The sequence below is a fragment of the Dacryopinax primogenitus genome (assembly GCF_000292625.1).
Source record: "Dacryopinax primogenitus strain DJM-731 SS1 chromosome Unknown DACRYscaffold_8, whole genome shotgun sequence".
NCBI lineage: Eukaryota > Fungi > Basidiomycota > Dacrymycetes > Dacrymycetales > Dacrymycetaceae > Dacryopinax > Dacryopinax primogenitus.
This window is the reverse complement of record NW_024467205.1, coordinates 780,598-800,908: the sequence shown is the minus strand read 5'-3', so window position 1 is coordinate 800,908 and position 20,311 is coordinate 780,598. Positions and strand designations below refer to the sequence as shown.

General features: G+C 54.2%; 10 protein-coding genes across 10 annotated transcripts in view; 2 read left to right on the top strand and 8 right to left on the bottom strand.

Annotated features, from left to right (window-relative positions):
* Nucleotides 1-509, bottom strand: part of DACRYDRAFT_51641 (carbohydrate esterase family 4 protein) — a gene marked incomplete at both ends in the record, with an annotated part of 2,007 nt that extends 1,498 nt beyond the window's left edge. Inside the window, one exon of the mRNA XM_040775049.1 lies at nt 19-509. Within this exon, the coding sequence (XP_040629209.1) occupies nt 19-509 (491 nt within the window). The remainder of the gene's footprint in view (nt 1-18) is intronic.
* A 313-nt stretch (nt 510-822) lies between these two features.
* On the top strand, nt 823-2,971 carry DACRYDRAFT_22001 (arginyl-tRNA synthetase). The gene is made up of 4 exons (XM_040772635.1): nt 823-1,364; nt 1,409-1,978; nt 2,022-2,397; nt 2,443-2,971. The coding sequence occupies exons 1-4, from the start codon at nt 920-922 to the stop codon at nt 2,873-2,875; spliced, it is 1,824 nt and encodes a 607-aa protein (XP_040629208.1). The 5' UTR covers nt 823-919; the 3' UTR covers nt 2,876-2,971.
* Nucleotides 2,955-3,729, bottom strand: DACRYDRAFT_22000 (UPF0220-domain-containing protein). Its single transcript, XM_040772634.1, has 3 exons — nt 3,563-3,729; nt 3,226-3,516; nt 2,955-3,170 (listed from the first exon to the last, which is right to left on the bottom strand). The coding sequence occupies exons 1-3, from the start codon at nt 3,674-3,676 to the stop codon at nt 3,009-3,011; spliced, it is 567 nt and encodes a 188-aa protein (XP_040629207.1). The 5' UTR covers nt 3,677-3,729; the 3' UTR covers nt 2,955-3,008.
* Nucleotides 3,730-3,872: 143 nt separating this feature from the next.
* On the bottom strand, nt 3,873-4,309 carry DACRYDRAFT_21999 (uncharacterized protein). The gene is made up of 2 exons (XM_040772633.1): nt 4,054-4,309; nt 3,873-4,004 (listed from the first exon to the last, which is right to left on the bottom strand). The coding sequence occupies exons 1-2, from the start codon at nt 4,275-4,277 to the stop codon at nt 3,917-3,919; spliced, it is 312 nt and encodes a 103-aa protein (XP_040629206.1). The 5' UTR covers nt 4,278-4,309; the 3' UTR covers nt 3,873-3,916.
* Nucleotides 4,310-4,370: 61 nt separating this feature from the next.
* On the bottom strand, nt 4,371-4,856 carry DACRYDRAFT_21998 (uncharacterized protein; the record flags this gene model as incomplete). Its single annotated transcript, XM_040772632.1, has 1 exon — nt 4,371-4,856. A coding segment is annotated over exon 1 (373 nt), but the record flags the coding sequence as incomplete, so codon positions are not given.
* A 1,508-nt stretch (nt 4,857-6,364) lies between these two features.
* Nucleotides 6,365-10,052, top strand: DACRYDRAFT_116034 (uncharacterized protein; the record flags this gene model as incomplete). Its single annotated transcript, XM_040770120.1, has 6 exons — nt 6,365-6,426; nt 6,477-6,621; nt 6,673-6,799; nt 6,846-7,334; nt 7,384-9,214; nt 9,263-10,052. 6 exons carry the CDS (start codon nt 6,365-6,367, stop codon nt 10,050-10,052), a joined length of 3,444 nt encoding a protein of 1,147 aa, XP_040629204.1.
* A 1,372-nt stretch (nt 10,053-11,424) lies between these two features.
* DACRYDRAFT_79089 (uncharacterized protein) lies at nt 11,425-13,081 on the bottom strand (the record flags this gene model as incomplete). The annotated part of the gene is made up of 3 exons (XM_040776374.1): nt 11,425-11,502; nt 11,553-12,100; nt 12,156-13,081. The coding sequence occupies 2 exons, from the start codon at nt 13,079-13,081 to the stop codon at nt 11,938-11,940; spliced, it is 1,089 nt and encodes a 362-aa protein (XP_040629203.1). The 3' UTR covers nt 11,425-11,502; nt 11,553-11,937.
* Nucleotides 13,082-13,347: 266 nt separating this feature from the next.
* DACRYDRAFT_51397 (uncharacterized protein) lies at nt 13,348-15,244 on the bottom strand (the record flags this gene model as incomplete). Its single annotated transcript, XM_040775038.1, has 5 exons — nt 13,348-13,954; nt 14,010-14,185; nt 14,230-14,333; nt 14,388-14,799; nt 14,882-15,244. The coding sequence occupies 5 exons, from the start codon at nt 15,242-15,244 to the stop codon at nt 13,348-13,350; spliced, it is 1,662 nt and encodes a 553-aa protein (XP_040629202.1).
* Nucleotides 15,245-16,948: 1,704 nt separating this feature from the next.
* DACRYDRAFT_116030 (uncharacterized protein) lies at nt 16,949-18,377 on the bottom strand. The gene is made up of 6 exons (XM_040770119.1): nt 18,301-18,377; nt 18,161-18,256; nt 18,074-18,108; nt 17,667-18,023; nt 17,321-17,618; nt 16,949-17,263 (listed from the first exon to the last, which is right to left on the bottom strand). The coding sequence occupies exons 2-6, from the start codon at nt 18,254-18,256 to the stop codon at nt 16,994-16,996; spliced, it is 1,056 nt and encodes a 351-aa protein (XP_040629201.1). The 5' UTR covers nt 18,301-18,377; the 3' UTR covers nt 16,949-16,993.
* Nucleotides 18,378-18,781: 404 nt separating this feature from the next.
* On the bottom strand, nt 18,782-20,193 carry DACRYDRAFT_79082 (uncharacterized protein). The gene is made up of 6 exons (XM_040776373.1): nt 19,878-20,193; nt 19,656-19,828; nt 19,519-19,607; nt 19,323-19,470; nt 19,005-19,270; nt 18,782-18,953 (listed from the first exon to the last, which is right to left on the bottom strand). The coding sequence occupies exons 1-6, from the start codon at nt 20,168-20,170 to the stop codon at nt 18,897-18,899; spliced, it is 1,026 nt and encodes a 341-aa protein (XP_040629200.1). The 5' UTR covers nt 20,171-20,193; the 3' UTR covers nt 18,782-18,896.
* Nucleotides 20,194-20,311: the final 118 nt, after the last annotated feature.

Below are 20,311 nucleotides of genomic sequence, written 5' to 3'. Positions count from 1 at the left end.
CCGTTGCCATAGTACCACCCTCTAGGCTCTTTCCCCGCCGTTTGTTTGATCGCCGCAATCGCCTTCTTCGCAAAGGACTTTTCTTCCTCCACACTCCAGGCACTCCGGTCGATCCAGCGCCATCCGTGGCTGGCAGCTTCGTGGCCCTTCTGTTGCGCCCACTGCCCAACGAGAGGGTTGAGAAGCATCGCCTGCCCCACAGCGTAGAGGGTGCACTTCACCCCGACCTCATCCAGTAAACGCAGGACGCGCCATACACCGGCCCTCGGTCCGTACTCATACATACTCTCCATGTTGACGTCCCTCTGTCCGTCCTCGAACGGGCGTACATTGGGTCCCAGCTCGCTCCCAAGCACTTCGGTACACGCGTCCCCGTTGAGGGGCGTCGACTCGGAGCCTTCTTCGTAGTTGAGCACGATAGATATTGCGATCTTGGCGTTGTTAGGCCATTTGGGGTTGGGAGTCCGTGGCCCGTAGCCTATGAGGTCGCGAGGGGGGTAGTCTGTCGAGTTCCTGGTCTGCTTCAGTCCTGTACGCCGTCACGACATGTCGACTTACTTGTTCTCCATATTCCTTTTGACAACGATGGTCGTTGAATATCAAGCCAGCGACCCACCCATTGTCCATTGTAATCGCTGTATTTCTTCGAATTCTTTACTTAAATTAGATATCGGGAATAATACGCATTTTATTAATGGAATGGACCCTTGCAAGTGGCTGTGTATTAAATTATTTTATCAAGTTTGACATTTACGTTTTGATTGTAACCCTGACTCGACGACTTGATCAACACAGCACTGACAATTACCACTTCAACTGCAAGAAAAGGGCCAAAGTGGCATATATACTTACTTTTACTCGTCGATCTTTCGCTCTCAGTACATACCATCATCGACCAATCAATCACACTTTTCGTAGAATGGCAGCAACAACATCCAACGGCGTGCAATCAGCGTACTCTGCATACCCCGCTATCCCAGGTGTTGAGCCACAAATCTGCGCACTCGACGCGTTCCGTCTCGCCGTCGCATCCAAGCTCGCAGCTCCGCTCGGCATTCCTATTGAAAAAGCCTACGAGGGCATCGACATCGGCAAGAAAGAGGCAGACTTCACCGTCGCCATCCCCAGGTTCCGCCTCAGTGGCAAGCCAGATGAGTGGGCAAAGAAGGTCGTCGACGCCTTCCAGCCGGACGATATGGTTGAGAGCGCGGTGCAGGATAAGGCCTTCGTCTCGTTTATGATGCGGACTCCGACGCTGGTGCGGAAAGTGCTGGACCAGATTAACGACCTTACCTATCACACGCCGAGCAAGAAGGCGGAGTATGGGTGCAACCATAGTGGAAAGGGGAAGAAGGTCATCATCGGTGCGTTCCACCGCATCTTCTATATGTTTGCTCATCCTCCGCAGAATACTCCTCTCCAAACATCGCGAAAGAGTTCCATGCTGGTCATCTGCGGTCAACCATCATTGGCGCATTCCTGTCCAATGTCCACCGAGCTACGGGATGGGACGTCACGACGATCAACTACCTCGGCGACTGGGGCAAGCAGTTCGGTATGGTCGCGGTCGGATTCGACCGGTACGGCTCAGAAGAGGCGTTGAAGACGGACGCGATCCACCATCTGTACGACGTGTACGTCAAGATCAACCGGGATGGAGAGAAGGAAGGTGAAGAAGGCAAGGCAGTGCACGATGCTGCGCGGGAGTTCTTCAAGCGCATGGAAGACGGCGACGAGGCTGCTGTCAAGCAATGGAAGCGGTTCCGCGACTTCTCGCTGGAGAGGTATAAGCAGAGCTACGAGCGGCTCAATATCGAGTTTGACGTCTATGGAGGCGAGAGCACCGTCAGCCAGAAGGCGATGCAAGACGCGGTGGAGAAGATGCAGACTATGGGGCTCGTGGAGACTGGAGAGGACGGAGCGAAGCTTGTTAAACTGGACAAGTGGAAGCTGGGAAGCACGATATTGCAGAAGAAGGGTGAGTGCGATGGCATTGTTTTGCTATTGCTCATAGGGTGTAGATGGCACTTCACTCTACATCACACGGGATATTGCGGGTGCCATCGAACGGTACGACAAGTACCATTTCGACAAGATGATCTATGTCGTCGCCTCGCAGCAAGATCTTCATTTAGCGCAATTCTTCAAGGTACTCGACCTCATGGGCCTACCCTGGGCCAAGACGCTTGAGCACGTCAACTTTGGCATGGTCGCTGGCATGTCCTCCCGGAAAGGCACCGCCGTCTCACTAGATCATATCCTCAACGAGGCCGGCGAGGTCATGCACGAGCAGATGAGGAAGAACGAGGCCAAGTATGCGAATGTCGAGAATCCCGAAAAGACAGCGGACGAGATTGGCATGAGCGCAGTCAAGATCCAGGACATGGCGGCGAAGCGGTGAGTTCTCCCCGCCGCTATAGAGACCATGCTCATCGGGTGTAGGATCAACAACTACACGTTTAACTGGTCGCGGATGCTCTCCTTCGAGGGCGACACTGGCCCTTACCTGCAGTACGCCCATGCCCGGCTCTGCTCTGTCCAGCGGCGGGCGGCCGACGCTGGGCTCACGATCCCCACCGATGTCAGCACGGTGAAAACGGAGCTGCTGGTCGAAGCCGGCGCGCGGGCGATCGTTGCTCTCCTCGCGGCGTACCCCGACGTCGTGCGGACTGCGCTCAAGACGTATGAACCGTCGGGCGTGGTGACTTACCTGTTCAAGCTGAGCCATGCGATTTCCGGAGCATGGGAGACGCTTGTCGTCCTAGGCCAGGAGAAGGAGCTGGCTTTGGCTCGGCTGTGGTTGTTCGTCTGCGCGAGGGACGTACTGGGTACCGGGTTGAGGCTGCTTAGCTTGCGGCCGCTGGAGAAGATGTAGATCTCGACAATTAAGAGGCAAGATTAGAGATTGTGCCACTAGCCTTACTCATGTGCCTGTCCACATACTCGCCACAGGGCATGTTATAATATTAACTATCTGAGAAGAAGTGGTAATGATGTCCTACAGGAGCTCACAGCGCTAACCGGTACTCGTACTCGCCCTGTGTGTTCTGGGCGAGCCAGAGCGCGACAGCGGAGAACATGATACAAACGTTCTGGGCTACGTTCGCCACGCCGTAGTACTCGTACTTATCGGGGTAGTCGGGGATGATATACTTCAGCACAAGGATTGTCTACCGTGCTAGGTTAACGAAGAGCGTGATGAAGTTAGAGGGAAGGAGCACGCACCACGCTGCCTGCGAGACCGCCCGCCATGAGCGCAAAGCCAAGGAACAGATATAGCCTTGCCCGCCATACAACGCCGCCCTCACCCCATCCCCCACCTATCCCTCCTTCACCAAGCAGCCGCTCCCTGTTGATAAGGTTGACGACGAGCATGCCGAGAGTACTGCAGATGCCCGGGATCCAGTCGACGAATGTGACGTGTACGGGGACTTCATCGTATGGTGCATCAGGCGGGGGCTTAGCGTGAGCAGAGAGAATGGCAGCGTCGAAGAAGAGCCATTGGGCCATTGCGAACTGGTCATGGTCAGTGCTTGTAAACGTTATGAAACGGTGAGCGCACGAGAGCACCAGCGGCATACACGCCAATGGCACGCTTGTGCCTCAGGAATGGAGTGATTGGGAATGGGATAACGCACACCCTGCGTGGGTCGTACGCTGATCTGGGAAGTGACATTGTAACGAGTGTTGAGCGGTGGGGAACGTCTGAAAGTGCGAGGTCGTCGTCTGAGGAAGGGCTGTCGACGACGCGGACGTTGAGCTGCGAATGACGACGGCGCATTGCTTCCGTCTTAGGGGTCGAAACTAAAGTAATTCTGATGTTAACAGTGTTCATTTGTTTTTATGCATTTGTTATTCATACACCCAAATACCTTTCCCTAAAGAACAACAAGACCGTCCATAATGATGAGAAATTCTAACCGGATATATGAACGCCAGTCTTGGAAGTAAACTCCTTCGCTTTCATCTCCCTCCATTCACAGCCTTCCTCATAAGGACATCTCCTGTCGCACTTATAAGCCAACTTGTAAGCAGAGAAGCAACATCACATACCAACATCGATTCACGTCCTCAACGTCCACACCAATCGGCTCGCGATCCCCAGTCCAAAGCGCCAGCATCTTGTCAATATGGGCATCGACCTGCGTTTCCGAGTACGAGAATCTGTGACATCCCAGGATCACGGCTTCATCCAGCTTGGACTGCAGCGGGAGTGCGACAGGCCGTGCGATCGGCGTATCCGGCGCTTGCCCTCCTAGGCTCTCTTGCTTAACCATATCGATGATCTGCCGCTCAGACTCGCGGAGCTCCCTTTCCTCGTCCGAATGAACAGCGAATGACCGATCAGTGATCCCGTTAAACGCACCAGGCATAGCGCACGGTGGAGAGGAGAGAAAGATAACATCCTGGGGGACGTCTGTCTCCGTCATGTCCGGAAGCGGCGGAGTGCCACGATCCTCCACCACTGAGGCAAGGGGGGGCGAGGCGGTGGCCGCTGCTCCCCTTGCTCGACGGAACTTTGGTCGTGGCTGCAGGCGGTAAACGACCTCCAGAGTATCGTCCACCTTCTCCACGCCGAGCTGTTCCACCGCTTTAGACCATGCAGACGCCATATCTTTCAAGCAGACCGCAGTTTGCAGCCCCTCGAAGCCAGAATCCTCCACCAGCTCGTGAATGCTCGCGATGAACCAGTCGCCAAATGGCTGGGTTTCGTCAAGTCCAGTAGAGACGAAATAAGACTCGAAATCGAATGCGTTCGGCGGCGGAGCCAGGAGGGAATCAAGTAGCTTCTTGTACATCATCAGCTGGAGACATGCGGATACAGAGGGGGTGCTTTTGGGATCTGGAAGAGTCGGGGATTGTCGTGTTTTCGTGTCGATGAGGCTGAGGATATGCGTAGGCGGTGGTGGGGCGCTCGGCTTGAGTTTTTTAGGGGAGAAAAAAGAGGTGATCGATGGTTGTGTTGAGGGCTTGTCGGGTTCTGACTGCTTTGGTATTGCTGTTCGGCGGATTTCATCCTAGATATCATGAGCTGAGCACATACTCTGTCGGGTAAAGCAGCGCACGATGATCCCCGTAACGTGCTGGTTGTGCAGGTATCCGAAGACCGGAAACTCGCGCTGCAGCGCATCAGATACAGACACGAAAGTGCATACAGCAGGCAGACGAACAGTATATCCAGAATCAAGGATGGTCCTGATACCAGTGGACATGCTGATGAGTCGTAATCCCATGTACTCCTCGCCTGTTTCTGCTTTTACCCTCACTTCAACAGGGTGGATCTCTCTTTCAAGTATTTTGTGTACGTCCTGCATACAATATGAACAAGCGACTTTCAGAGGGAGAACACGCACCTGGCCCTTCTTCATGATCCTATCTCCCGTCTTCTCCCTCTCCTTGTTCACCACGATTTCTCTCCCATTCGGCAGCTCGATCTTATCCGGTCTCAAATCCATAGGCAAATTCCTCTTCCCAAACAGCGAGTACGAGAACTGGTATTCGCACCACAGCGGGTTGGTTAGGTCCGTCACGCTCAGAGCGCGAGACATCCTGAACATAGACAGCAGCGGCAGACCAGACGCCATGCTGATAGGCTTGGACTGTGTTGCTGGAGGGATGGGGACTACCTTAGGTGGAGACGAAGAGAGAGCATCGATCTGTGCGAGATCTGAGGCGGTGAACTGGGGAAACTCGAGGTGGTCGTATTCGTCGTCGGACATGCGCGTTCGACGCGACGAGGACGACCCGGCGGAGAGGTGACTATGCAGTGGTCATCGAGTGATGGCATTATGACTCTTATCATTGGTCGGAGCAACTTTGGGGCATGGGAGACATATATTGGCAAATACTACAAAGTAATTGTTACAGCTATGAAATCATCTTTGAAGCTGCCCCATTCAGTGGTTGCAAAGGTCGGACTCCAGCTATGATGTTCTTCACTTACCACATCAAGCCAAAGTCTTGCTGATGTGGCCACTCAGTTAAAATAACCTGGTGTTTATATGTGCTCTTGTGATAGAAACTGGAACACAATGCTCTTGCTATTAATTACAGAACAGGTTCTCACGTGACCGACATGGTCATTAATGAGTTCTTACATCGCCACTACCACAATGCCTCCTCACCGTGTGGCCATCATCGCGCAGTGATCTGTTCAACAGCATTGCCCGCATGCCCATCACTGTCGTCGCCCACACGAGTATTCCCTAACAGACAGTGGCACTCAGCCATGGTCTTACACTTCAAACCACGCATACCAAAATTCGTCTCTTGGATACCCGGTAAGATCACACAGTGGGAACTATGGAAGCCGGCTATCCGATGTGCAATCGTGGGATGGATATGCTGGGTGCTGCTCCTTGTCATGCCTGTGGAACATGCGATGGGTCAAGCGTCGTTCTTCATTATGGTTGCTGCTATAATAAAGTGAGTACACTCTGTCTATTGCATTCAAGAAGCTGATGGTTCGTGACTAGTCCACCGAGCGACCCCCTCGCTATCTTCCTTGACAAGACTATAGGCATATTTGTCTTCATCGGGTTTGCATGGGTATGGGTGACGATCGCGTATGCCATCGCAGTCCGAGTCCGATCAAATGTAGTGCCTCTAGATGCCCTTCAGGTGCGCAGTATATTGTTGTCTATGTCCTTCGGTTGCTGAAACAAGTGATAGAGAGAGTCAGATCGTTACCCCGGGTTACAGGCAACCAATCCAGAAGCGTTTCTCCAGTTTGCTATCTTCGATGGGGTCTTCCTTGAGACTGCGTCCAGTGCAGTCATGGCTGCCTTCCTAGGTGTCGGTTCGTCCATCGCATTACCTCTCGAATGCCGCTCACACGCTGGCAGGCGTGGCTGTCATGACATACCTGCGATCTAAACTCACCCCCTCCTTCGGCCAGCCAACATCCAGTATCTTCGCGTGCATCGTGATGGACGTCGTGCTCACCTACGGCGCTCTCATACCCTCCTTCGACCCCGTCCTCGCCAACGTTTTCGTCATCCCTATGCTGATGTTCACCGCCGTCGCCATCCTCGGCTCAGTGCTCATCTTTCCCGAAACAGTGCAGGAACAGTATTGCAGGCGATATATCGCCGCCATCAGCCAGATGAAGACTGTCATAGACGAGCAGCCCAAGATGCTGGGCGCGACCCCGGGGACAGACGAGTGGAAGGAATACGACAAGCTGAAATCCCAGCGTGAGGCCTTGGGCGCAGCATATCAAGCACTGGACGTGTCGGGGAGCAACCTGAATCGGGAGATCATATGGGGAAGGTTTAGCCACAACGACCTTCGCGATCTGCAGGACAGCGTGAGAAGACTTGTCATCCGAATTGGTGTGTGTGCTGCGTATATGCGGGACTTTCTAACTGAACGAACTTGTAGGAGGCATGGCGTACTTCCATAGTACTGTCAGCGAGTGGCTGGAGAGGAAGAAACATGCGGAGGAAAGTGCGAATTCACAATTCAGCTCTCGAGCTCCCTCTCGCGCTCCTTCGCCGTCACCTCAGGATTCTGCAGATCAGTTGGGACGTATGCAGGATTCTGCTGCCCCTGGCGCAGCGGAGAAGAAGAACGGTGGACCCGAAAATGGGAAGACGCCCCCTGAACAAAGCGCCAGTCAGTTGAATGTCACGCAGTCCCATCAGAGTAGCACCCCTCTCGACGTTCGTCGTTCTGAAGACCAGACCGGGAATCGGCTAGACATCGCGCACCAAAACCACCGACATAGTCTGAGTCATCTGAATCTTCGCCGACTGCTCACCGAATCTTTGGGCGACTCGTTGCTTTCCCCGTCGGAAACAGTCAGCCTCACCGATACCGGCTCGGAGACGCCTCGAGGGCCCAAGTTGCGAAAGGAGAAAAAGGACGATCATCATTGGTTTCATTGGCATCTAGACTCCCCTGAGCATCCACGCTTGCACGGACCACGACCAGTCGGGGTGTTCGAGAGCATGCGGTATATCACTGTTCATGCGCGTTTTCTCGTTCCGCGCGAGATGGAGTACGTGGAGAAGATGCAGGTCCTCCTTGCAGACGCTGCAGATCCGCTGCTCAACGTGTGTGCAGAAGCACTGGGAAGCATCCAGACTTTCTTCGAAGCTGTCACGCATGATAAATGGTGGAAACTGCAACAGAATACCAATCGAGCAGCACGGGTCAAGGCCGACCTGCAGAAGAAGGACTTCATAAAGCACAAGCTGTTGCGCACGCTCACGGCTTTCAAGACCAAGGATAGGCTTCGCCCAATCGAGGTGTATCGACATCACGCGCTGACACCGGCGACACCTTATCGGGGTCTGTTCTTCGTCAGCATATACTGTTTCCACCTCATCGACTTTGCCCAAGCACTCCTCATCATGCTGGAAGCGGTGTTGGAGGCGGAAGAGAAACGCAAGAAATCCAGATTCTGGTTTCCACCCCTTACGTTCGGTGGTATACTTGGGCGCGGCAGTAGGAGTGACGCGAATGAGCTTGATGACGAAGATCCTGAGAATATTCAAGGCCTTCAGGAGTTCGACGAGGCTGTTGAAGCTCGAGACCCGGACGCGGAGGCTCCGAGCAACCTTTTCTATTATTATGGCGGCAAGGTGCAAAGGGGGATCTCGAACATGTTCAGGCGAGGTGACGCGTTCTTTGCTGCCAAAGCCGGCATCATCACTGTCGTGGTCGCGATTCCACAGTATGTTCAGACGACAGCCTCCTTCTACTACAACAATCGCGGGCTATGGGTCATCATCATGGCCCAACTGACGTTGCAACGCTGGGCAGGCGATACGATCCTCCAGTGGATGTATCGTGTTATCGCGTCATTCTGCGGAGCCGTGGTTGGAGTTACGCTTTGGTACATTGGTTCGGGCTCAAGTGACGGCAACGCCTACGGACTTGCCGCTGTGGGGGCAGTCACGCTGCCCGTGATCTTCTTCCTCCGTATCCACTCGCCGTTCCTGGTGATGTATGTGCTGTTCTGCGTGACGATCTTCCTCGTCATGGGCTATTCGCGACAGGACGGCGTCGGTGGGTTTACGTCCGTCAATATTGGTGTAGGGTGGGAAGGCGGTTGGCGGCGATTCCTCACGGTTGTGATTGGCATCTCGATCGCGGCTATCTTTGCCCTGATTCCGCCGGAAACGTCGAGACATTCTGTGCGGAGAACATTGTCACGAAGTATCGCACAGATGGGCACGATGCATGCAGAACTGCTGTCATATGCAGGGTAAGCAGTGGTCCCATAGCGCTTGTCCATTGCTAATATCCATTGCAGCCGTGCGCATCATGGTCCGGACACTTTGATAGTCGACAGCATCGTTCGGATCAATGCGAAACTGCGGACGTATCTAACTCTCCGAATCGATGCGGCCGAGTATGAACCCACGCTAGAAGGACGCTGGCCAGCGGCGAAGTATCGCAAGCTGCAGGAAACACTTTTGGAGTTATCGGACCTCCTCGGACAGCTGATGACAGTCTATTGGCGGATCGGGCAAGCTCACATCGATAAACGATGGCGAGAAGGACTCGTTTTGCGGACACGTTTCCTCCAGCCTACTTTCATCGGAGATACGATGGCGATCTACTACATCCTTGCTACTGCGCTGAAGACGGGTGCACCTCTGCCCCAGATTCTTCCTACGCCGCTAGTCGACCGCGCGTTCGACAAGAAATATGGCCTGCGTGTCCCACACGCTGGTGACATAGATGCGAGACGTGGCCAAAATGGTACCGATACACCAGGCAGAGAAAGTCCTATACCAGGAACACCCCGCGAGCCCTTTTCAGCATTTCGAGACCCGAACGATCATCCTCTAGCCGACAAGCACGTCCGACTAGAAGAGCCCAGAGCAGAGTCTCCCTCTGTTCGGATGATCGACAAGCAGGACCTCACGTACGAGATGTTGACCGACGAAGGGTACATGACACTCGTGACGGGAGTGCTGACGACGTATGATATGTTGACTAGATTGGATAGACTGGTCATGGTGGTGCGTGAACTTGTTGGAGAGAAGTATCCGATCAAGGGCTTGGATAGAGAGGCATTGTTGAGTGATTATGAGTGATGGAGGATGGAGTTGTAGCAATTATACCTTGTATTTGCACTTGTACAACATGACAAACAACAAATATTCATTGATATTCAGATTATCATTGTAATCAACGCATATTCATTCTCATTGTTCAAAGACGCGTCGACATTGACGCGTCGACGCGTCCCACAGTTGACATCCAACGACCATGTCACTCCTCGCCGTCTCATCCAGACTTGCGCATACAGCGTCCCTCATCACCCAAACCTGCGGTGCGAACACCAAACCACCCGGTCCATTCACTCATTCGTTATTGGGAAACGTACCTATCATCGATATCATTCGAGATGCGGACGAGAGCGAGCGGAAGCTCGTGCGGCTGGAAGGGGACGACATTGGGAGGAGGGAGGCAAGCATCACCGGAGCGGGGAATGCGAAGATTAAGAAGGCTTCTGAGAAAGATGAGCCAGCGAGTGGGGTGAGGCTAGGAGAGGAGAGCGTCGAGGTCCTTGCAGGCGCAGCGCTGGAGCTGGTTGAACAGTACGACAGTATGCCGAGGGCGAAGCAACATATCCTTCAACTTCTCGAACGATCAGCTGCGATTCATGAATCGATTGCGGAATTGCAAGCTGACCTGGCGACTGTGAGTAGAAGAACATGAGGCGAGAAATAACTGACCGTTTGGTTGTTAGAAGCGGCCAGTATCAAGCAGCACCGGTCCTCAGACGGAACAAGCATCCCTCAAAGACATCGAATCCTCTGTTCACGACCTCGAGAGTACGATTGCATCCGTACGTCAGAAGAGGGATGCAGTCCGTGCTCGTGTTCGCGAGTTCAAGCACGCCACGCCCTCCAGGATCTCGGCCTCAGGGGGGACGAAGGCGGACGACGAAGATAATCCATTCTTGGCGAACAACACTCTTGCTCGCTCAATGGGCTTGCCGGCTACCGGTTCCCGAGCTGCGGCGGAGACGAGCGTGAGCAGCGCGAGTACTGCAGAGCGTATCCTGCGACAGGAGACTCCCCTTGCTGTAAGATCTGCTAACGTGCGCCGAGGTATTCTGGGCTTGGAAGAGGAGGACGGTGAAGATGAGACGCTTGGCGAGGCTGGGGTGGACGAAGATAGCTTCGACTTGAAGGAGCAGGATGAGGAACCCGGAAGCCTCTTGGACGAGATGGCCGAGCCGGACATGGACATGCCTGACGAAGATGGAGAAGAGATGGACGAGGTGACCGTCATCCTAAGGCCTTCCCAAAAGCCAGAGATTGGATCACAGCCAGAACGTATTGTGCAAGCGGCAGTTCCACCTCGGGAAGAGGAGAACATCACTCCGTCGATGGAGATTGCATTGGTATGTGGGCTGCACATAGATGAGCAAAACTCTTACTGTTCGATGCAGAATAAGATCTGGTCTACTTCTGCTGGTCAGGTATTGGACGCATCTGTCCAGGAGGGCTCTTCCCTCTCACCAAGGGACACGCTGTACGCCTGTCTATTCTGCTCATTAACATCATGCTCACGCCGGCTCGTAGGGCTCTACTGAATGAACTCCTTACCCCGCCTTCGCCGCCCCAGTCACCTCTCCAACCATCCTCCGTCTCTTCCTTCGCACCAAACCCGAGCAACCCGACGCCAGACACTGTCCTGCTCGCCAAACTTCTAGCCATGCTCCTGGCCTCACCCTCGCTCATGGTCCCACTCAACTCGCTCAAGGACCAGCTCAAGAAGTTCGCCGCTGAGCGAGCCTTTCCCGATCCGGGGGAGAAGGCGCTCAGAGGTGTATACGGCGCGGTAGGCAGAGGATTGGTAAAGATAGACAGGGCACGGGGCGTCGTCCTCTTCGCCTGATGTATTACTTCTTTACGAGTCTACGAGTCTTTGGGTATCTCCCTTTCTTGTACTTGTCAGATGTTATATCTATACGAGCTTTAATAAATCGGACATGACGCCCATAGCGGTCACTGCTGCTCCTGCTCCTGCGCCTTGGATGATGAGTGGACGATTGTAACGCTCGGTGTGGAAGGCGATGATGTTGTCGCTGCCGCCCAAGCTGGTTGCGAACGGGTGTGTAGCTGGGTATCTGGGAAACGACAACGTCAGGCCATTCTACATACTCACTGCAAACAATTACTCACGTCTCAAGCGATGCCTTGACGATGCCCTTCTCGACATCTACTACACCGACGTACCTCAGCACCTGGCCCATATCCTGCGCCTGCCTCCTCAGGCTCTCGAACTCATAATCGCTATCCGCCAGTCTCCTAACATACTCATCACCATCCTCGACCTCCTCCAGTCCCTCAGGAGAGAGAGAACTCGTCGGTACGCTCTGGTACCCCTCTGGGAGAGGGATAGGCGTCTCAGGCAGCAGGCGAGCGAGGATCGTCAGTTTCCGAGCGACGTCGCTGCCGTTCAAGTCGGCGTGTGGGTTGGGCTCAGTGTACCCAAGTTCTTTAGCACGGGCGACGATATCGCTGAACTTTGGTGGTGGGGACGGCGCAGAAGGAGGAGAAAAGTGGTTGAAGATGTACGAAAGAGTGCCGGAGAAGACGCCCTCTATGCGCTTGACCTTATCCCCCGTCCGTACGAGGTCGTTCAGCGTCGAGATGATAGGCAGGCCAGCACCGACAGTCGCTTCGTGCAACAGGCGCACGCTCGGGTCGGCAGCGAGCGTCTCCTGTATACGAGCAAAGAGGGCGGCGCTGGAAGAGAGAGCGAGCTTGTTGGGCGTGAGGATGGATATGCCTGCTTGGAGGATGTCTGGGTAAGACTCTGCCACGGTGGACGAGGCGGTCGAGTCGATTAGCACTGTCTTCTCTGCTTTGTCCTTGATGGATTTGAGCTTGTCGACTACCTGAGAAAGCAATAGTTCTTCCCCTTGGGATTGGACATGATCTGGGGATGGGAGGGGGAGGGGGATGCCGCCTGGTGAGAAGAGGGTGCGCTTGCTGTTGGAGAGAGAGACGAGGAGACAGTGTTTGGCCAAAGTGGGGAGGGCGAGCTGGCCGAGGATGGCGCTGCCTACGAGGCCTGTGCCGACGAGCGCAACTTGGATGGTCATCGTCGTCGTCGCTGTTGTTGTTGTCGTCGTCGTTGAAGGGATGGCAAATGGAAGAAAAAAAGTTGAGGGAAACGGAACAAACCAGGCAAGGGATGTATATCCCCTCCCACTGTTCACAATAATAAACACACAACTATAATTCATACTAATGTAAGTATGCACGGCCTTTTGGGCAGCGTAAATATACAGCATCACAGCGTCCATCATCTTTCTGCAGCAAACTCGAATCGCATCCCTATTCTCACCATCAACGGGGAAGGGGGGGGCTACACTCTCCTACCTGCCGGAGTGCCCCCATTTGAACTGCTCCAACTCGCGATCCCGGGCAGGCCTATGGTACCCTGGGGAGGTGACCTTACCGGTAACTGGCTAACCAAAGCGCCCGGTGCCGAGCCATTCCCATTCCCCTGCGCAGGGGCAAACAGGTCCTCCTTGGGCAACGACACAAGCCCAGTATTAGGGCTCAACAAGCCCGAGAACGTGCTCGCGGTCGGTGTAGGGCTCGGACTAGGATGAGCAGTAGACGGCAGGCTCAGCCCGCCCGGTATCGATGAGGAAGTCGTGAATGCCGATGTGGGCGAGAGGGGCTGAGAGGACTCCTTGAGCAGGAACTCGACCCACATCTTTGAGAAGCTCTCTGTTTCGTCCCCCTGGGCCGGGGGGGTTCCGGCAGAAGAAGCAGACCGCGCTGTGGAAGGGACGCGTCGCGTTGCGCTGCTGCTGCCTGTCCCCGGTTGACGCTGCAGACCGGCTTTGGACCGCTCGTCGTCGTTCCACCCTAGGACGGAGGCGAGCAGGGAGAGCATCTCGAAGCGTTTCGAGTCTGCCCTGGGAGTAGAGAGGAAGGCGAGGAGGGTGTTGGTTATGAGGCGTCTGGATGCATGTGGTCAGTCTGTTAGCTGTCAGTTGTGAGGAAGGGGAAACGCACCGGTCAACATTGTTCTCCGAACTGGATTTTCGCAGACGGCGCAAAGCTTCTGTCAAGTGCTCGTTGATGATGACCGCCTCATGCCTCAACTTTCCGATCAAGAGGTTCTTCTCCTTGACTTCTTTTTCCAGCTCGCCGCATCGGACGGAAGACAGTGCCGACTTGGCCAGTGCGCTCTGCAGGCATTGTCAGCTAGAGCACTTAGGAAAGAGGGACGTACCTCTGCAGTTTGTGCGCGGGCTTTGTACTCCGCTAACGACTTTTCTGCCGTTTGGAGCCTTGCGCCCAGTTCGGCAGTAGCGACCTTGAGCTCAGATTCTTTTGCTGTTTACCTCGAGATTTCAGTCCAATTTCCCAGAAAGAAAGCAAGTGACTAACCAGCCATAAAGTCCTCCAACACGCCCTCCAAGTTGGTCGCTCTCGCTCGCTCCTCCTCCCACCTCTCACGGAGGACGTCCGCCTCCCTCCTCTCCCTCTCCCAAGCCCTCTCTCTCTCCTCCCAACCCTCTCTCTCCCCTTCCCACCCAACCCTCTCCCTCTCCCATCCCCGGTTCTCCTCTTCCCGATCTAGCCTGTCCTTCTCCCTCTCCGAGCGTAGCGCTTGCAGCTCAACCTCGAGCGCATCAAGCTGCCCGGTGCGGGACCGTAGCAGCGCAAGTTCGGAAGAGAGCGTCGCCCCCTGGTCGGAGACGGCGGAGAGCTCGATCCGTAGCGTCTCTAATTCTTGGGCTTGCTCCTCACCCCGAGCCGTGAGCACCGAGATAGCCTGTTCGCGTTTGTCCAGTTCCTCCTACAACAAAGCATGAGCATCAAGCGTCATGCACCCATCAAAGCGAGCCGAGAGGGAGAAACGAGGAAGGCAGCAGACGCACCGCATCCAACTTCAACTTTGTGCCCAAGCTCGTACGCATATGCTGCAGTTTCTCCACAAGCCCATTATACTGCGCCGCCAGAGCCTGTTTCTCCTCTCGCTCTTTCTTGAGCGCGTCTTCCAGCAGGCGGACACGCACAGGAGGGTCGTGTGCTCCTAGCAGGGGAGTGTCAGGTTTCTGCGCTGGAAGGGGGGAGGGGAGCTCGTCTAGCGAAGGACGGGCTGATGCGGATGTTGAGGACGTGGACGTGGACGCCGACGCTGAGGCAGAGGTGGAAGGGGGCGTTGGCGTCTCTGGTCTGTGGGCATGTCCGTTCACTTTCGCACTTTGGGCAGTGGAGACATCTGTTTCTGGGGAAGGCATTGATGATGCCGAGGGTATGCGGGACGTCGTCGTCGTCGTGTGGTCGTTGTCGTCGTCGAAGGGAGCGTCGAGGTCGTCGAGGACGGTGAGGGAGGAGTGAAGGACGTGGCTGGGATGTTCACTCAGGGACTCCTTTGATCATTACCATCAACAATTATTGATTTACAGTTTGAACATTCAACATAAATATATTATTATAATTTCATTCGCTATCCATCCCATACTAACTCATGTCTTCCATAAATATTCACAAAAGTGTACTAATATCATTATCAGCATCAGTCGCAGCAGCAACTTCTCTGTCCTCGAACGCACCTCAGCAAGCACAGGCTTCCCCCCTACCAAGTTACCCCACACCCCCCCCACTTCGCGACTCACAGCCCTCAACCCAGCCTTTTCCAGCATCTCCCACCACTCCAAGAACTCGGAAAAAGAGAGCCCCCAGTCCCAGGCGTGTATCTCTACTTGCACTTGACCGAACGGCAAGGGCCTGCTAGCAGACGCTTTGGAGCACAAGGAGGCTAGGACGGCGAATTCCGACCCTTCGATGTTCAGCTTGAGGATGTCGATCCATGTGTGGTCGTTCTGCCGCATGAGAGTAGTGAGGGAGAATTCGGCGGGTGTCGAAGGCGTCGAAGGCTGGTCTACTGGTCCTAGTGCAAATGGATGGAAATGGGCTCTCTCTACCAGGTCGGGGGAGAGGGCGACCTCAGGCCCGAACTGCTTTGTATTAGCATTATTCTCAGCATTTTTAGAGTGATAAACACACCAAATTGACAGAAGGATCATATCCCCATACTTCACTCCTTATGGCTCTCAACACTTCAGCTTCAAAGCTCGAGTCTGTCGAAATACCTACCACAGCAGTGCGATATCAGCATCCAACAACATTTTACTCTAGCAGAACCTACCAAAAGAGTATACAACCACTTTTTTTCTCTTCCCTAGCAGCTCTAACCCGCAGAGCCATTTCCCCCCTTGTCCCAGAGTGCCCCAGCGAGCCAAATGTCCCCCGCACTCCCAAGCAGGGAGAAAGAAGTCCCCTATCCCTCATCAGCTGGCGCCAAACAGCCAGAGAGCAGACATACAAAGTACGAAAGGGGCGCCGTCCCCCGGCCAGCTGGGACGTTTAGCAAGTAGGGAGAGGAGGAGGAGGAAGGACTTACGCCTGTAGAGCGTCTTTACCTCCCAAGCGGGAGATGTACGCCTCTCGCTGGGCTACGTGTTTTGAGTACCGCCGTTCGTTGAGCCGGGCCGATTCTGCGAGATTAATGTTTCTTGTGCCTTCACTGGGAGTACAGAGCGATGAAGACACAGAGAGAGGAAGGGGGAGAGGGAGGTAGTGGGGGTAGTGGTAGGCTAAGAGCAGTACAACGAGCACTAAGAACAGCACATAGTACCGAAGACGTCGACCAGAGAAAGTCTCCTGTACGAAGGACATTGGTGGTCGTCCTTTCCGTGCAGATGTAGAGCACTGTAAATAAATACCAGATATCTGTATTATACTTACGTACGACTCCGATGCGCTTCGGGGAATCATCAGACGAAGCATTGAAGTCGTCTTGGGAACGAGGGATAATTCAACCAACCAGCAGAGATTAATATTGTGTTGTGCACTGATCTGATTGTTCTGAAGCAAATTCTCTGTGAGGAAATATGAGGAAATAGGATGATTGTTCAGTGTCCAATATTGTCAATTACAAGCCAAGATATAGATATTCAGTCCTGCTCCTACAGCACCTCACGACGCTAATCCTCCAAATCCATCTTCACAGGCTGCATGGCCACCTCCTCTCTCTCCATCTCATGCTCCACCGCCCCCTCCCTGCCAATAGTGGCAAACGCGACGAGCACCAAGATGGCCCCTGCTACCGTCCTCCACCCGGGCACCCGACCGAGCCAGAAATCACCAACCATCGCAAAGGGAATCGTTAGTGACAAACCGATGGTCACGACGAGCGCGGTGGTGCGGAGGACGGCGAGGACGTAGAGGTAGTTCGAGGACCAGGTGATGAACATCTGAGCGCGGGGTCAGCGCGGGGTTAGTGTATTTCGCGCTTGGGGGAAAGGACGCACGGAGATGAGGAGCGCTGCCCATGCCGCGTTCTCTTTCGGCAGATCGAAGCTCTCTATCCCAAAGATATGCAACACGAGCCCAACAGGCCACAACCCGAGGGTGATAAACAGTCCCACAAAGCCGAAGAACATCTGCGTGTCGAGTTGCGCGTCAGGGCCGGTACGAACTTTGAGTATCGTTGCGTAGAAGGCGTAGAGTATGGCGCTGAGGAGGGAGAGGAAGTTGCCCCAGCTTGCGTGGGGGAAACTTGTGACCGAGGCGTGGTCGCCGAGGGAGACGAGGAGGACACCGGAGAAGCTGCGCGCGTTAGGTATGGGCATGGGATTGCACTAATGAGGTACGCACCTGATGACAACAGCAGCGATCTTCCCCCACGTAAGCTTCTCAACGCCAAACAGTCGCCCAACAGCAAGCGTAAAGAACCCGCTCGTACTAGCGAGTATCGTGCTGCTCGCCACGCTCGTAAACTCCAGACTGGCGTTCGTGGTCCAATTAGCGAAGAACCAGAGGATACAGAAGACAGCTGCGAGCTCTGCTGTTGCTCGGATGGACATCTTGCGGGATTCTGCGCCGGGCAGGGGGATGCTGTCGCGCGACGGTGAGCTGGGAGCGCGGGTGTAGCCTTGCGGTGGGCGGCAGTAGCGCTGGAAGAGGAAAGGGAGGAGATAGAGCGTCACGGTGGACGTTTTGAGGTATGTGACGCTGCGTCTCTGGTCAGACTTGTCCTGCTGGAAAGGGAGAGCAGAACGTACAGGAAAGGTTTGTTGAACCCGAATACGAAGAGGTTCTGCGCACATGCACATGAGCAACGTCCATTGCGATTGTGAGTGAGAACGCACCTGGACTAGGAAACTGGATATTGTCCATAGGGAGACGACGCTGAGGAGAAAGAATACACCGATGGCGTAGTCGTAGGTTGATTTATCGAGAGCCATCTGTAGAGTGTGAGCGCCTGCATAGCTGTCGTTGGAGTGCTTACACTGCTCTTCTACGATGATGAATACAGCGGCGTCGATAAATGCGTGATGGACGTTGTAGATGTTGATGATAAGCGCTAGTAGGACGTCGAGGAGAAAGTTGGTTGGAAATGAAGTTTGAAGTTTGATGCTTTGATGCTTTGATTGACGCGGCTGGGCGTGAGAAAGTTGGAAGAAGCAACAACAAGCTGCCAAAGTGGATTCGCAGAATAGCAAAGTTAATCAGCGAACGATTCGAAATTATTCCACTTTGAATAGTTTGAAAATAAGGAATAATTGAGTAATGGACTGAAGAAAGATGCTGCGCACTTTAGATCGGTCGTGAGGGAATTGTAATAATCGACAAGTCGGGTTTCATTTACCCTTTTGATTGAATTGTTCATTGTTGACATCCCCGCAATCACCGGAAAGGCAGAAATTTACAACTCACAATGCTTCTGGTCTTTTAGACGAGATATATCGAGCAGGATATGCATTGGATATAACAGTCCGTCGGGTCTACATTATAGTCCGAACGACAACCGAAGAAGATACAAGGTATAATTAGCATGTCCAAGTGCCGTAAATGTCAGAAGTGGGTCCAGTCCCAGTCGCCTTCCTAATCATACATGTCGCTAATGATCTCATGCTTCCCACCAACATTGATAAAAGCATACTGTGAGCACCTCAGTTCGCGCTGCAGAAGCCTCGCGGGATATGAACGCACCTCGGACAACTCGGGCCTCTGATGATGATACAAGCTCACGTAGACAAGGTTCGGTTCGGACCTGAACGGCCTGAGACCAGCAGCTTCGAGCAGCTCGAACCACTCGAGGAACTCGGCAAAGTTCTTTCCCCAGGCGTGGATCTCTACCTGTAGCTGGCCGAAAGGGAGAGGCAAGCCACGGGACATGTAATACTTACAGAAACCGCGGAGAGCGTCGAATTCCGCGCCTTCGATGTCAACTTTGAGAATGTCGATGAACGTGTGCCCTGGGAACTGGATGAGCTCTGAACGGAGGGAGCGCAAGCGCGAACAACCCACCGTTGAGCTTCATGAGCGTGTCCAAGGTGTAGACTTGGAACTCGGGATCCGACGATCCAGGACCATGGTCGTCCTTGTCCCCAATCGCGTACTTGAAGAAATGCGCACGCTGCTTCAACGACGGCACCGTCTCTATCTGAGGGCCCCACTGCAGTACCAGTCAGCGAGCGCAGGCACCTCCTGCATATGTGCTCACGGAATCCACGCTAAAGTCGTACCCGTACACCTGGGCCGTTGGGGCCGCTTCGAGCAAAGCAGCCTCATAGGACGAGTCGTCCGACACGCCTACGCAACGTCAGATACGTTCTATACAATGTAAAGGGGACGGCGCACCCATGCTGTAGATGACAACGTCCCGTTTCCGAGCGATGACATCCATGCCGCAGACGTACTTTCCCCCGTCGCCCATGCGCCCTATCCGCTGCACGTCATGCGGGCAGCCAAAGAGGGGGAGGAAGAAGTCCCATAGCGTCCAATACGCCTGCTTGAGGTCTCCATATGGCCAACTATGAGTATTCAGCAATATGAATGAATGGACGGGGGGGGAGCACGCACGGTAGGACACGCGACGCTCCTCCCAAGCTCTGGATAAAAGCTGCTCTTTCGGCCAGGACATCTTTGTACCTTGCCTCATTGGCCCGTATCGCGTACTCCGTACTATGGCCCGGTGGGGGCGGGTAGTGCGCATGCGGCGGCGGCGGGGCACGCGCACTTTCCATGTACAGGAGTAGGATGACGAGGACGAGGATCGTCCCTCCCATCAGCTTCTGCGGTGGGGGGATCTGGTTCCAAGGTGGCAGCCGGCGTGGGAGGCCGTTGACTAGCGAAGTGTATCTTGCTGATGACATTGGCGAGAGAGAGCAGCAGTTATTATCAGCAATGCCTAGAGTATTGTAAGTTGAGCTTGAGCAGTAAAGAGTAGGAGGACACAACACTCTCCGTGGGAGAAATTTCATCAATTTAATTGCCTCACAGAAAGAATATTGATG

Bases quoted from the DNA above. Each gene is read 5' to 3' on its own strand.
- DACRYDRAFT_22001 (XM_040772635.1), top strand. From the start codon at position 920: ATGGCAGCAACAACATCCAACGGCGTGCAATCAGCGTACTCTGCATAC. The intron at 1,365-1,408 runs GTGCGTTCCACC...CATCCTCCGCAG, and splicing joins GGGGAAGAAGGTCATCATCG to AATACTCCTCTCCAAACATC. The intron at 2,398-2,442 runs GTGAGTTCTCCC...CATCGGGTGTAG, and splicing joins CAGGACATGGCGGCGAAGCG to GATCAACAACTACACGTTTA.
- DACRYDRAFT_22000 (XM_040772634.1), bottom strand. From the start codon at position 3,676: ATGTCACTTCCCAGATCAGCGTACGACCCACGCAGGGTGTGCGTTATC. The intron at 3,517-3,562 runs GTGCGCTCACCG...GACCATGACCAG, and splicing joins TGTATGCCGCTGGTGCTCTC to TTCGCAATGGCCCAATGGCT. The intron at 3,171-3,225 runs GTGCGTGCTCCT...CTAGCACGGTAG, and splicing joins GCGGTCTCGCAGGCAGCGTG to ACAATCCTTGTGCTGAAGTA.
- DACRYDRAFT_21999 (XM_040772633.1), bottom strand. From the start codon at position 4,277: ATGGTTAAGCAAGAGAGCCTAGGAGGGCAAGCGCCGGATACGCCGATC. The intron at 4,005-4,053 runs GTATGTGATGTT...TAAGTGCGACAG, and splicing joins GAGGACGTGAATCGATGTTG to GAGATGTCCTTATGAGGAAG.
- DACRYDRAFT_116030 (XM_040770119.1), bottom strand. From the start codon at position 18,256: ATGGCTCTCGATAAATCAACCTACGACTACGCCATCGGTGTATTCTTT. The intron at 17,619-17,666 runs GTGCGTACCTCA...TAACGCGCGCAG, and splicing joins ATCGCTGCTGTTGTCATCAG to CTTCTCCGGTGTCCTCCTCG. The intron at 17,264-17,320 runs GTGCGTCCTTTC...CCCCGCGCTCAG, and splicing joins GGGCAGCGCTCCTCATCTCC to ATGTTCATCACCTGGTCCTC.
- DACRYDRAFT_79082 (XM_040776373.1), bottom strand. From the start codon at position 20,170: ATGTCATCAGCAAGATACACTTCGCTAGTCAACGGCCTCCCACGCCGG. The intron at 19,471-19,518 runs GTGAGCACATAT...CTGGTACTGCAG, and splicing joins ACGACTTTAGCGTGGATTCC to TGGGGCCCTCAGATAGAGAC. The intron at 19,271-19,322 runs GTGGGTTGTTCG...TCCAGTTCCCAG, and splicing joins CACGCTCATGAAGCTCAACG to GGCACACGTTCATCGACATT.